At 42.1% G+C, this 15,079-nt stretch overlaps 1 protein-coding gene across 8 annotated transcripts in view; it reads right to left on the bottom strand.

Moving 5' to 3' along the window:
- brsk2a (BR serine/threonine kinase 2a) overlaps positions 1 to 15,079 on the bottom strand; it is a 173,628-nt gene that overhangs the window by 72,552 nt on the left and 85,997 nt on the right. For all 8 annotated transcript variants that reach the window (XM_079682822.1, XM_079682823.1, XM_079682824.1 and 5 more), the window contains exon 2: positions 3,385 to 3,479. In XM_079682822.1, the coding sequence (XP_079538948.1) occupies positions 3,385 to 3,479 (95 nt within the window). The remainder of the gene's footprint in view (positions 1 to 3,384; positions 3,480 to 15,079) is intronic.

The following is a 15,079-nucleotide window of genomic DNA, read 5'->3' as shown; positions in this document are numbered from 1 at the left end:
AACTCACTCCTGACATACGAGTGGAGGAGTGGTGTACCTATAAGGCATCAGTGTTATCTTGTATCAGCAGGGTTTCTCACAGCATGTCCATCCCTCTCTCCTGAGGCTTGCTCTCTTTGCCCTCCCTCCCACAGCCCCACAGCATAGTGGCATGACAGCAAGAGAGAAAAAAGGGATGGCTTAGATTCAGAAACATTAGCTTTTCCCTAGAGAAACAAACACACTCACACATGTAGTGTTGGTTCTGGCCTTCCCCCCTGTATCGGATCGCCGCGCTCCATTCTGTTTGGCCTCAGAGCCAATGACTGCTGACATACTGTCATGTGTGCACATACTGCGTATTCTCTTTCTGTCCGTTTCTCTCTCATCATTTGAAACATGATGGGCAGCCACATCCCACAGACGGGAGACTCATATCATTATTCAGCTTACTCCATTGTAAGGGTTTCTGATATAAGTGAATACAAAAAAATGTGCTCTTTGAAGTAGTCAAGGCTCATTCCTTGGTAACAAACTGACATAAAGTTCATAGACTAATTTATTATCCGAGACAATTCAATGTCTTTTCGGTCCGTAGTGTCGCAGCCTGTGGGGCTTTGGACTATAGAGTTCAACATTAGTTATACAAAGTTCAACACAGCGAGCGGAGGCAAGACTCTGCCAGATTCGGAGATAATTAATTCAACCCATCTCCTCGTCTCCACAGACCCCTGACTCCCAAGGCCAGTCGGGGGAGGGACAGACGTAGAGGGACGACGTGTGTCATGAAGGACGTGCACATACATATGAATAAGTGTGTGCCTGTATGACAAATGTACACACACTCGAAATGCGAGTGTACGGCCCATATGTGTGTATCAGTGTGTGTCTGCATGCGTTGCACACACACCTGTCCAGGAGAGTCAAATTCTCCCCTAATGGCACCACGGGGACCCAATACATTAGCATATTAAAAGGTGACATTTCACAGTGTGAGTCTTGCAGTGGAGTGCAACGCGATCACTCTGACAGTCTGACAGCCACACAGGCAGGTCTGAGAACAGACACATGATACTGTGCAATGCCACACTATGGGAATATGCAAAAGTGGCTGGGATTCAGAAAACACCTGTCAAAGCAATGTGTGGTTCCACTGTTATGTTTAGTGTACAATTTTATAGAGAGAACTTTTACAATGGACCTCACAAAAAGTGTTGACTAATCGGTCAAGTCTCATAATTTATTATAGATGCAAAATAAATCGACACATAGGCTTTGAGATATTATTATCTCCAATCAATATACACACACACACACTGTACACACAAACAGAGAAATGCTGACACTGCAACAATACTGCATGTGAACGGTATATCAACTAGATTTCTAAACGACTGAACAATACATGTGATTCATTGGGTGACAAACAGCACAAGCACACACACCATTCACAAACAAGCATTGCTCATCATAGCCACACACACTAGATATAAAAAGGAAAGACAGACAAAAAGAGCCTACACTACATCAGGTGTGTCCTCAAACGTTGTATCGACTTATTGATCAGTGTAAGTACCTCCACAAATACAAATATGAAAGCACCACTTTAAATATTCTGTCTTAAAAATACTGTAAGTCAATAAGTTAAAAAAAAAAACATAAAGAATGACAAAGCAACTTAAGGACGTTTTGGTCTGTAGTTTTGGTCTTAGCAACATTTTCGACAAAGATGAGGCAGCCGTACAGAACAATGATTTGTAAAACTCAGTTTGAAAAACTGACATGCAGAATTATTGTGAGGATTGATTCAGGTTTTTGGCATCCACTCTCAAAGTCACAAGAAAAGTGTCTCTTTTCAGAGGAACTCCCACCATCCAGACGCACACATGCAACACGCACGCACAAACACACCAGCAGCTGAAAGAACAGTGACAATGGCTGAGTTCAGTAATTGGCTCTGAACTGCTGCTTCAGCAAAAGTCTTAGTCCTGTCGGGGAACCTGTCAGCATTTGGCATTCTTAAAATCAATATCATCTGCAGGACAGCACCATGTGAAACACCTGGCTGGAGGACATTATCACGCTACCTTCCTGTCTGCTGTCACATGTTACGTCAACTACTGCTGCTAAAACTAATAATACTCCTTCAGTGCTGAGGCAACTGAAATGACCTGTCTTTCCCTCGTGAAAGCATTAGACTGCATGTGGTGCCAATACGTGAAAGAGAGCAACTTAGGGAGTAAGACAGCGATGAGTGAGGGAAAGTCGGGAGACACTGACGCAGCAAGAAGCTGATTAATACCGACTGTTTATCAAACAGCAATATTCGAGCACTCAGCACAGAGAGCATTTCATCTGTGTAAGTGTAATGATGCTGCTGAAGAAGTGATACAAAACGAGGGATTTTCCATTTGCAGATAACCTTTACTGTGAGTAAAACCATCCGCAGCCACTCTTCCAGCTCATAAGCAAGCAATTACAGGAGGCGCTCCTCTCTGCGTGTGTCCTGAGAAAGACAATTTTCAGGTTGTAGCATCTTGTTGTCCTCCATCTTGCCGCTCTTTTTGCTTTCTTTACAACAATTCCATCAACTCAAGGGCCAATTTTTGCAGCATGGCAATTTCGCGCGGGCACTGAATAGAGCTGCCCAGCAGGAGCCCGGGGACGTAATAAGAAAAAAAATCCCTACCGTATCGTTCAAAACCGCGCTGTGTGGAAAACAGCAACATTATGAATAGGAGTGTTTCACCAGGACAATTTTGAAGTGCTTCGGAGTGAGGGTAAAGTAATTATAATTTCAGAAAGCTGCGTTATTGTTGTGTTACCCAAAGGTTTCTTGGGGGCTTTGCCTCCTGGCAGGGGAGCTAAACAGCTGACTACTTCAGTTCAGTATTTGAAAAGGATGGAAATCAGCTGCTTCAAAGGACCCAGTGTCACCAACTCAGCCTGTGATTTCACTCTTCATGAGGCTTTTGATATAAGTCACTCATATTTTAACCATTTGCAAGATCAGCCAATGATTTAAATATAGATTCCAAACCCACTCAAGCTGTCCTTGTATTTTTTTTGTACGTGTGCACGCTGATTGTAATTTTAAGTATAAAAGATGTTGATCTTTGAGGGACATTCAGTTAAAGTACAACTTTTGTGTTTCTTTTGTCAGCCAAGTCGCTTACTATTCATATTTAGGAGAGAGAGGAATGATCAAACACCCAAAGAATGTGGTTGTTGAAAACTAGACAAATAATAAATGTTCTCGGCAATAAAGAACAAGGTAAACTCATTAAAACACCCAACTTCTATCATGTTTTCACACATGTTTTCACACATGGAAACATTTAAGTTAAACCGTACTACTTCAAACCTTATTTGTTAATCTGAAAGATCTGAAAGCTGTGACTTTACCTTCATTAGTACCGACTCGCTGAGTTTCTCACGGTTGACAATCTTTATGGCGACTTTCTGGCATGTTACACAGTGGATTCCCAGCTTGACCAACCCTGAGAAAACAGACAAGAAACACACATTTTAGTAGGTCAAACACTTGCAGGACTGACAGTAAGACAACATGTGATCAGATGACACCAAGATAGCAAAGGATGCATCATTAGGCACTGGAGTGAATTTACAGTGCAATGACATTTAATTAAAGTGATGTGTGAAGAAAACAACATGTTTCTTTAGCTTATTACTCTCATACAAACTGATGTCTAACGGCAATTTACATAATGCTGATAATGACTTCTGAAGTGTGGACAGTTCCTTAAAGAAACTGCCCTCTGGGGTTTATTTAAGTCATAAAGGCAGTAAGTAAGTGGGCCATTTGTGTTATTGATTCCTTGTACTAAATTGCTTGGATGCAGTTGTGTCGAGTTAACTCAAACAGACAATAAAAGCTAGTGTTAACACACAAAGGTCAGTCTTTGAATGGGATTCATTATTGGCCACCGCTGCAAAATTACAAGAATGACGCAACGATGCACTAAAAACTATAGGAGTGTATATCAGTAAGACACTTTTTACACACATTTTAACAATCCTACAAAAAGTGCCCCCTTTGCTTTACAAGACTAACATCAATGCATGAAAATTATTCGTTCGAAGATGATTTTTGACTCAGAAAACTACAGCATTAGATGTGATAGTTTGACACGCAGCGCCAGTCAGCTCTATTGGGATTCACACAGTTCATTTCTGCACTCGCATTACTGACAAAACAAAACCCGCACTTTATAAAACCTGTAATTCGCCACAGAACCACAGAAGCAAAACCCTGCTTAAGTGTCCCCAGGTATCCCAAGTTAAACTATCAGCCACAAACACTGTAGAAAACAAGCAGGGATACCCCAATGAGTGTACAGTTACACTGACAAAGTGGTGTGTATTTGATATAGGGGAGCCATGACAACAGCACCAATCCATTTTCTGCCAGGGACCACAGAGCTGCACACACAATCTAATTTTTTTTGCATCAGATAGTTTACTTACAAGCTAAGACAAACACATACCCAAACACAAACAAATAGCGGGTTTCTATTATTGATTTCCCCAATGGCTCCATGGTGCTGCCTGGATTTGGAGACGTTGGAAGATGATTTTTGACTCAGAAAACTACAGCATTTGAGCTCTCCAATGGCTGGCACACAGAATTTATAAAAAATACGGACGTGGGATAATTTGAAGGCTTTGTTATCTTGCCACTCCCGTGCTGGCAGAGATGTAGATGGTGGGATTAAGTTAACAAGTGTAACAACGATGTGCCTAAGACCGAAATGGTTCAGTTACTATAAGAAGCATGTTGCTGCAGAGAAGTAACGTCCCTCATCAAACAGACTTTTAGCTCGCTCTCCCACTGTCTCACACAGTTTGATCTCTATATTAACCAGCAGAAGAGGAGAGTCAATTGACTTGGACAAGTGGGGGAAGATAAGTATGCATAACCAAGTTTTCCTGACACAACAGAAACAACATAGATTCAGGAGGGGAATGAGCAAAGGCAGATAGAATATGAGACAAAAATACAAGTAAACAGAAAAGGGAACGTGAAAGATGAAGGGATAAAATTAAAAAGATTGAGAATCAGGAATAGAAAATTATTCAAATGACAGCCCACAGATAATTAAGCAATAATGGAGAGCATTGAGTGGGCGTGAGGTTCTGGCTTGGGAGATGAGGGGCCGCGGGGGGCGAGAGTGGAGACACATGGAGGAGAGGAGGCATGAGAGAGAGAGAGAATGACGGAGGGCAGACCAAGAGATAAGAAGGAATCAAATTCTAAAAAGAAGAGTATAAAATATGCAGAAAGATTTAGAACAAGGGGATAAAGCAGTTGAGAAGGAAGAGGAACAACAGACAAAGCCATTAGCCCTGTGATGGTAATCATATGTTAATGACTGCTATAGAGAAGCTCATAAGTCATGATAAACACATTAAAGAGAAAATATCTGCCTGCAAACACATGAAAAGTTAACTGGATTATTTGCCTCTCTATCCATCTTGCTACAATGCCTGTGTTGTTGCAAACTGAGGATGCATTAGCAAGGGGAAAATGTGCAGGGGAAGACAGCACATTAGGATTTTACAACCACTTAAAGGATTGGAATGAAGTCTCACAAGAAAGTTTAGTACATAATATAAAAGGGACACAAGACATAAGCCTCTTTTATACCACACACATAAAAGCCATGACTTAAAACAACAATAGCACTAATGGAAATGGTAAAAACACGTTTGAAAAACATTAACTTAAAAGCTCAAGTCATAATTTGTAGTCACTGGTGATGAAAGAATAGCAGGCATATGCTCCTCCTATTCAGACCCAGCAGCAATGCAGCATTACAAATCTAAATTACAAAAACAGGAGCTTTTTGGATTTGGATCTGTTCATATTATGGGTGTTGCGTGCATACATGCTGTTGTTTGCCAATACTTCATCATTTTTACAGTACATTTATCTTCCTACAAGCATGGCTCAGCCTCGACACCATTAGCGTATTTGAATAATTTCTGAACCACCATCATCACCTGAAAGAAACTAAAACAATATCCTAATGGATAATACTCAATGATTCCTCCCTGCTAATTACTTCTTGTTACATCCTCTTCCCACAGGAGAAACATGCAGTAAAATAAACAAAACATTCACACAATAATTGTGGGCTTGTAATCGTGTATGTTGTAGTATCTAATCCACCTCTGACTCTCCATGACCCATATAATCAACCCTGCCTCCCATTTTCTCTAATGTTCTGTAATGAGGTGATTGCCTGATACTCCCTGTGCCCCTTTCACCTGTCTGTGACTACACACCAGAGGAAGCTCTCTCAGCTCTGAGGGAACGTGATGAGCTGAATCTGGAGTAGCAAGGCTTGGGGGGATGGATGTCCAGGAGATGCCCTGGAAGACACAGGGGTTTCGTCTGGATCTGGCTGGGAAGAGCAGGTAGGCTGTCTTTGAACACAGCTTCAAACGTGAGGCTTTGACTGAGAGCACAAAGGATCCGAGCCTCGTGGGGGAATATAGAGAAGATTAAGACTGCAGTTGCCAGTGTCCGTGCATGATTATGTGTGTGAGCCAATGGATTACATTTCAAATTGAAGTTGCATGAGGATAAAAGATAAAAATAACTTTTTCAAACTAGTGTTTATAGACACGCATGCAAAAATGTATTTGGATGGTTTCTTTGTAAGTTTAAAGCTTTTGCATTGCACTGTGTACTGAGTGTTACATGTTTGTAATCTATTAACTGGAGCATGGAGACACTTGCGGCCTGGTATTGTCACATACGGTACGCTTATATACTTTTCATTAACACACATATGGACAAAAGCAGGCAGTGCAGTCGACCTCAGTTTACAACGCCACTGTATCAGCGAGTGCATCGATCTCTCCTCTACTTCCTCCTCCTCCCAGATCAATAGCACCAAAAGCTCTCGCCTTCACAACAATGTCAGAATAATGACACCAGCCTGGGACTTATGGGCCACCATCGACTGACCCGAGGCCTCCATCCCGGCTCTGGACTCTTTACTTTCCATGCCACTCTGTGATTAATGATCTAATGTTGAGGGATCGCTGGAGGAAGACACAGAAGAGAACTTTGGTCCATGGCTCAGTGAACGTCAAGAACTGAGAAACGTTTGGCTGCCACGTGCTGAAAGCCGCTGTATTGCTTTAAGGCAGGGATGTCAAACTCAATTTCATCGCAGGCCACATTTGCATAAGGGTTGCACTCAAAGGGCCGGTTGTAACTACGTATATAAATATATAATATATATATAAAATAATGTATTATATTCCATTATTGCCCCTGAATTGGATTATTATCGGATAGGATAATAACTTAGTAATTAACTACGTCTGAAAGCAGAAGTCCACTGCAAATAATTGCAAGTCCCTTCAGTGCGCATGTCGCAAAACGAGATGCATTGTGGGACATGTTGTTTATGGGCAACGTGCTTCTGTAAAGTGGCATGTAACCGTATAATAAACTTATTATATTCTATGCAAGCTCTTGCGGGGCCACATAAAATGAAGTCGCGGGTCGGATTGGGCCCCCGGGCCTTGAGTTTGAGACCCCTGCTTTAAGGTAATGGTTTCAATCATTTCCACTGCTGGCTTTGACAAATCAGAGATGAATAGTGACGTTTTTGGATAAAAGCTCAGCTGATTGCGCCCAGAGGCGGCCATTTAGGAGAAACAGGCTGGATAACTGCTGAATAGTCAATGAAAGTAAGTGACGAAAGGAAGAGAGAAGGAAAGAAAAACACGCCGGGAAACCATGACTGTGCGCTAACTCATCACTAATGAAAACAGTTAATTAACAATAATATCTGCACAGAGTTGTAAAAATGTAATCAACTATTTTTTAGAAAAACATTCTGGCTGTTCCACTCCTGCTCTGCATCATTGAGCCATGTGCCAGCACTGACTTCATAATGAGCTTTTTGCCTCACTTCACTGTCTCTTTATAAGTGATTGTGTTTCATATCACAGCTGAACTTGCTGACATCTGTACTGAAAACATTTCTAATGAATGTTAGGATATATTCATTACAAGCACTGATGTATTTGAACTTTTTAAATATAGGAACTTCCTGTCAAAGATATATAAGTCATGTTCCTTTGGGCCTTGGGATTTAAAGAATATTTTCAACTTTACACATACAGGGGGCCTATTTTTTGTTTACTTATCGTCATCACTTTATATTATTAGATGTTGTCAATTACATGTGTTATAGCCAAGTTGAAAGACATATCGGAACCCTTTGGGGTAGCAGCAAGGCAGTTTTTCTGAATGAGCTTTAGTAGACTATAAAGTAAGAGCTTTGCGCTTCTTTTAATATTTTGGGAGCTTCGAGGGGCCGAGTTGCTGGCATGTTTATGTTTGCCTTCCTCTGCCTTCCCTTAAAGCTGTTTATCCTTGCAGAGCAGCCAGAAAAACCCTCAGTCCCAGTGTAAGTAAACCTGTCTCCTTCCGTGTTAGTGAAAGACCTTCCCGATCAGAGATGGATTTATCACCTGGCAGTGCTGGGACATCCAGGTAGGAGCAGGAAAGACCCTGATCCTATTTCCCCTTCCATTCATCTGAGACGAATGAGAGCCGGGGAGAGGAACACCCTGCTTGAGCCTAGGCTGTTTATGGTATCCTTCTAAGTTCTAATCACACACACATCTACAGAGCCACACACACGCAAAGTTTTCAGCTTCATCACAGCACTGGCATTCATGCGGTTAAAGATCATTACTGGATAGTTTAGTTTCCATCTGGAAGCGACAACTAAGAGAGGAGAGGGGAGGATGAAAAGAGATGTATCCACTTGCGCACCTCTCTCACTTTTAAACTTGATCTTTCAGAAGCCCTAAGCCAATGCCGGCAGATGGTAGTAGCTTATGCTGGCTTAGCTTCCTCTCCCCGAGGCGCTGGCTCTGAGAAGCTCGTTGCCCTTAGGCACAGATCTGTGAGCTGCTTTCCGCTACTGCTCTCTAAACCTGAATGCTCTACGTAGAGGCTACAGCTCTGCACTGAGATCAGTGTTTGCAAGGAAACACAATGTGTTACTAGAGGCTTATTCCTGCAGCTTCTTCTGGCCATATGGAAAGCCCCTGTAATAGGGCGTGGGAATCCCCGCCACAGGGGCAAAGGGCAGGAGTTGAAGACCTATCATCAACCACCACTGCTCCGTGCACTATCTGCCTTCGTATCTCTCAAGTGAAAAGCACACAGACGGACTTAATAACAGGAATATCTATTAGTCAAAAAGTCAATTATGCTGTCTTTTATTTTGTTAGCTCTACAAACATTCTCAATGTACTTTCTGTAATAATAAACTGCTATTTAGGATGTGACTAGAATAGAAGACTTTACATTCCTTATTAGAATGTGTACATGCTGTAAGTGACAAACGCAGCTATTACATGAGATTGCCTTTATCTATTAAGAGAAGAGAAATGTAGTGAATCCCTCCTTCAAATGTTGTATATATAGAAGTTATTTTTCTGACTAATGTTTCCTTCTCACCAATCCAGAAAAGAGAGAAAGAGAGGGAATATACCATCAGACAGAGTCACACTGTGCAGGAGGGAGACAGCATGTCAAAGATCAAACAATGCTCACAGTATCAATGAATGCACTCACTCATGCTGTCTGTCTCTCTCACCGCTGGTTCCTCATTCACCAAATTTCTCCATCTCCTCCATTGCTCCACCTCCTCTTTTGCTATTTTTGCATTTCCAGTCAGCCGTGACGTTAGTCTACCCAGCCTCAATCCCTGTGCAACCCTCTAAACCCTACCAGCCAAAGCAAAAGCAACAACATCAGTAAGAACACAGGCCCAGACCAACAGAACAGCTTCAAAAGCACGAAGAGCGGTTCAGCCCTGGAGTGCTGGAGCGAGGAGGGAGGCACACGGACGTGTGCATACAGAAAACTGTTTATTTAGTCTGCATGAAATAAGACATCTGCTCAACAGCTCCTTTAGTTAACTCCCTGCACAAAACAGAGATATTTTGGTAAATACAATAATAATGGCACTGACAGAAATGTGGAAGTTGTTTTTATCTTTCAAGGGCACCTTTGAGATAATAGTTAGATGACTTCTTGAACATGCAGCTGAAGGGTGATTCACTTCATTAAAACTAATACAGTCGTGTAGTCTCACAATATTTTGGAGTTACTGTTAATTGATGGAGAATGCACTCTTTAAATAATATAGATTTAAATCATTAGCAATGGTTCAGATATGATCAATGTTACTCCATCAGAAAGTCTCCATCTGAAAGCCAATTTACTTGATGTGTGACCCGGTGCACAGCTCTGTATATTCGGAGATACAATTACCGGCTTTCAACCTCTGATTTGACTACTCAATTCAAGGCTAAATGTGTCTGGTCACAATTTGCCTTTCATTTACACTGTAGTGTTGATAGTGTTAGATTTGCAGACATCTTATTGTGATAAATCAACCAACACACAATGTATCTACCAAAGCTAAAAGTAAACATCTAAGTATTCTCTACAGCAGCTAGCATTTCCTCCCCGAGTTTGTTTGTATAAACTGTATTACGGTGTGAATGTTTGTTTTTGGCTGTTTGGGTTATAAGTGGAGGGGGCACATTGGTGTGGGAGCGCAAATTCCATGTACACGACTCCATTTACATAATATAGCCCAAACAAATACAAACAGAATGAAATGCTGTGTTAGGCAATGAAGTTCTGGGTGGCTTCAAGGCAGTTAATCTATTTTATACATTCTGAAACAAGTGCAAGCACGATTTAGAGAATTGCCAAAAGGCAGTAACTACGGAAAGATCCACTTAGTTATCTAACAAGCTCTCTGATTGGCGGATCGTATACGACTCCCACCCTCTTGCAGCATCAGCCTCATCATCAGCATGTAAATATATGTACGAATGAGTCCTCAGAAGCTCATCACCTGCACGGTGGAAGATGCAAGCTTCATACACTCTTATTTTAGCCAGAAAGACAAACAATTCTCATTGCCAGAGGGAACTAATGTGTGATTGCACAGCACAAAATAGCTCAGGAAGTTGAGGCTGTCATATGTTTGACTGTGCAAAAAGTTCCTGGATGTTGTTGCTGACTTGCTGGAAAAATATGGCACATATACCAATATTATCATGTTTGCCAGAGATCCACACTCAAGACAAAATCTCAGATTCTGCAGGTTTTGTAGATTAAACATGCAAATAACAGAAAAGTCAGGGGAAGAGAGTTCACCTTTTGCGAGGAGGCAGTCTCCCCCATTAAGTTGATCAGACACAGTGGTTTCTCCTTTCTTCTGAATCTTACTGCAGAGATGTCATTGCAGATTCAAAAAATACCACTCTGAATTCTGGCCTGATGGGACTGGAGTTTAGGTCAAAGAGCTGAGTGAGAGTGACACTGTCAGAGGAATGTTCTGCACTAATCCCAAACGGGAACATCAGAGCAAACATGAATGAAACCAACGTCAGAGGAATGAGAGAGGGATGAGATGGAGGAAACAAATAAAGAAAAAGAAAATTGCGACAATGAGGCCATTGACCGGGATATGGAGAAACACTGATAAGGATAGATGAATAGAGTGAAGCTGGGAGAGATATAGTCAAAACACAGAGAGAAAGTAGGGCCTGGGTGGGCGGGGCAGGGAGACTCAGATCTATTTTGAATGCCTCTGACTGGGGATCAGCAAAAGGAATGTATAATTACAGCCTCATGAATAATGCAAGCCGGACTCTTTTAATTAGCCACACCAGGCCCGATGCAGCAACCACAGCAGACGGAACACACACACACACACACACACACACACACACACACACACACACACACACACACACACACACACACACACACACACACACACACACACACACACACACACACACACACACACACACACACACACACACACACACACACACACACGTACATATACAGTATATACACACACACACACACACATACAAGATAAGTTGTCAACACAAGATCATGTTGCCGGTGCGCATGTGTGTCACTTCAAACATATGTGTGTGCATGCTAAACATGCACTCACACACTCCTCCAGGGAGACAGGAGTCAAATAAAAAGGCGACATGATGAGCAAAGGATTGGTGCCTTGGTGATGACTCTCTGATAGGCTTCACAGTGAGAGGAGCCCCGAGACACCACTCAAAGAGCGGCACACTGTCTGCCTGTCATGTGTTAGATAACCCCCAATATAAAAGTATGAATTATTAAACATCTGACTGGATAATATTACAAAACCTTGCTGCAGCCATTGAAAGAAACACTGGCAGTGGCAGTGCGGTCTTTCTCTGATTTTAACACACATATTCAACACGAACCAGCATGAAAATCAAGACATGTCTGGCACACAAACCATGTTGAGACTCCAATTGTGTGGGCGAGAAAAAATAAATCTAAGAAGCAATTAATCAAACCTTTTTCATCTATAATTCAGCTTGCGTTATTTCATTAATTAACAGTGTTTGGGTTGTCTCTGCAACATTTTCATTATCAAACATGGGTGAAGCCGGAACAGACTTCAGGGCGATGAGTTCTCATCAATGTGGCCTGATAAGATTGAAATGGATGGTCAAAGCTCAACCAGGAAAAACTCAACTTTAGTCTGTCCGCACATCAAGAGAAGGCAGGAAGCTGAATCCAAGTTGGAGCGACACATCAAGAGGCCGGCAGGATGTTATTTGGTTGTTATCTGGCAACTCGACTTCTCCCATCTTCAGAGCATTCATTTGTAAGCTAATTTGTGCCTGGCAAAGGCAGGCTTGAGTACGGGAGAGGATATTGGATGTAATTCGATGTCTCACTCCATCTTCGTTTGTTGATTTGAGTTTAATTGGCAATGAGGGTGCTGCGTGCCGCTTTGGGGCAGGCAGGGGAGATGACGGCTTGAGCACGAGTTTAACATGGATGGCAAGAAGCACCCACTCAGAGGTACAGACTTCAGATCACACGGCTGAAACAAACACACATTTACAAAAATGGATGAACTGAAGTATCCTTCTTTTATTTTCTTGCTTATGAAAGACTTTAAAATATACTACTTTTTGACATCCAGCCCAGTTAAAAGGGGAATAACAGCAGGAAGATTGTCCGAGGTCAGCACAAACCCCACCATTAACTCCAATATGGACAAGGTTGTTCCTTTATACCACTGGTGTTTGGATCTAAGACAGAACTATCTATAGGGGGAGATTTTGTGTGTGTTAGAGGTAGGGGGCCGCCTCCTGGTGTGTGACATTGATGCACACGCACACTTTTACAGATCAAAAGTCAACAGGTGTTTGAGTGTTTTTTTCTTTCCTGGCTTGTTTCCGTCCTTCCTGTGTCTTTGTAACACCTTTATTCTCGACTAGCGAAGAACAACCGCTGTGCAGGAGAAGGTCAAATCGTCAAATCTTCCCAATTAGTGTATGACCTCATCAGAAACATCTCAATGCCCAGAAACAGCAAAGACAAGACATCTACAGCATGTAAGATCTTCACCACTACTATCTTCATAACAAATCCAAGCAACTTCAGAAAGTATTGCATACAGAAGGAAGCTTCTGTCTACATTTTGACTGTAATTCTAGATCTTGGTGAAAAACACTGTCACTGACATGGTTCAAGTTGTTAGATTTATTCAGTAATCTTTTGAATTTTCTATGAGCACAATTGAAAAACTCCAATGAAAGCACTTACAAATTGTCAATTTTTCAGAAGATGAGAATGCTTCGGAACTTGGCCAGCAGATGAATAGAAGTAAGAAGATTTAGGCACAAAATAAGCTTTCTACACATTGAAATACATTATTATTTACCCTTTTTCACAGACACCACCATTTTGAGTGCTGAAATGAGTGGACATGAATCATTTGACTTGGAATGCATTCCTGTTTTCTCTATTCTTACATCTATGCATAATCCGTGTCACACATTCTGCAGAGCACGACAACACCTAGTCATAAAGACTCATTTGCACATCATCTTAAAAAAGGAACATGACCGTTTGTTTTGCTCTGAGACGTTTTCTTTCAAATTGCTCTTTTAAATGCATGTCCACTGTTGCTTCTCCCAGTTAGATATGTATTAAATAAGAACCTCCATCTGAAGCTACATAATGTCTCCACTAGCAAATATTGCTAGTTCATAGCATGACAATTTATCGGGCCATGGGTCATCCCAGGGGGTGGGGATGCGGATGGAGGCAGAGAAAAGCTGTGGTTTTGCAGGGAGGAGAACATGCAGAGCTGAGGGAGGTGTCATGGTGGGAGGTTGGGTACGTAATTACCCAGCAGCCATTGGTGGAGCTGTTGACATCTCTCTTGAGGAGTGGGATAATTTGAGCGAGTCTTCTGGCTAAATCAATGCGTCAGCTGCAGCTAGCTCATTACCCAAGCCACCGCTGCATCTCAATGAGGCAACATGGGAATTTCTATTAGCCACAAGAAGCTAGATCTCTCTCCGTCTTTATCTCTTTCTTCCTTTTTCCCCCCGGTAGCTTGAGTCCCTCTATCATTTTCATTTCGTCCACTATTCCCTCTCCTCAGTCAATCAGTCACCGTTCCTTCCCACTCAGTCTCTCCTTGTTTTTTTCTGTTGACTGATACGTCGCTCTCTTTTTTTCTGCAACCCACCATCCCCATTTCTCCTGAGGAACACATGGAGGGATGACTCTGCTGTTGCATCATGTGTTCCCACCATAACAACAGCGGTTTGTGTGTGTGTGCGCCAGTCTGTAAGGGAGAGTTTGTGAGAAAATATCCAATTTGAAAACACAAGTCCAAAAAGAGAACGTGTAAAAGAGTGTGTGAGTGTGTGTGTGTGTGTGTGTGTGTGTGTGTGTGTGTGTGTGTGTGTGTGTGTGTGTGTGTGTGTGTGTGTGTGTGCGCGCGCGTGCGTGTGTGCGCGCGCGCGTGTGTGTGTGTGTGTGTGTGTGCACGTGTATTAGGGTGGTCCTTAGTGCCATGTACATTTTCAAAATTCATTTATTTGAAGCTCCAACCACCGGAATATGTTATGATAGCCAAGAAAACTCTCCTGGTGAATTTTATTCAAATTCCAACAACATTTACTCCTCCCTCATCAACCTTGA

Source organism: Notothenia rossii (genome assembly GCF_949606895.1).
Source record: "Notothenia rossii genome assembly, chromosome: 5".
Taxonomy (NCBI): domain Eukaryota; kingdom Metazoa; phylum Chordata; class Actinopteri; order Perciformes; family Nototheniidae; genus Notothenia; species Notothenia rossii.
This window is presented reverse-complemented; position numbering and strand designations above follow the sequence as displayed.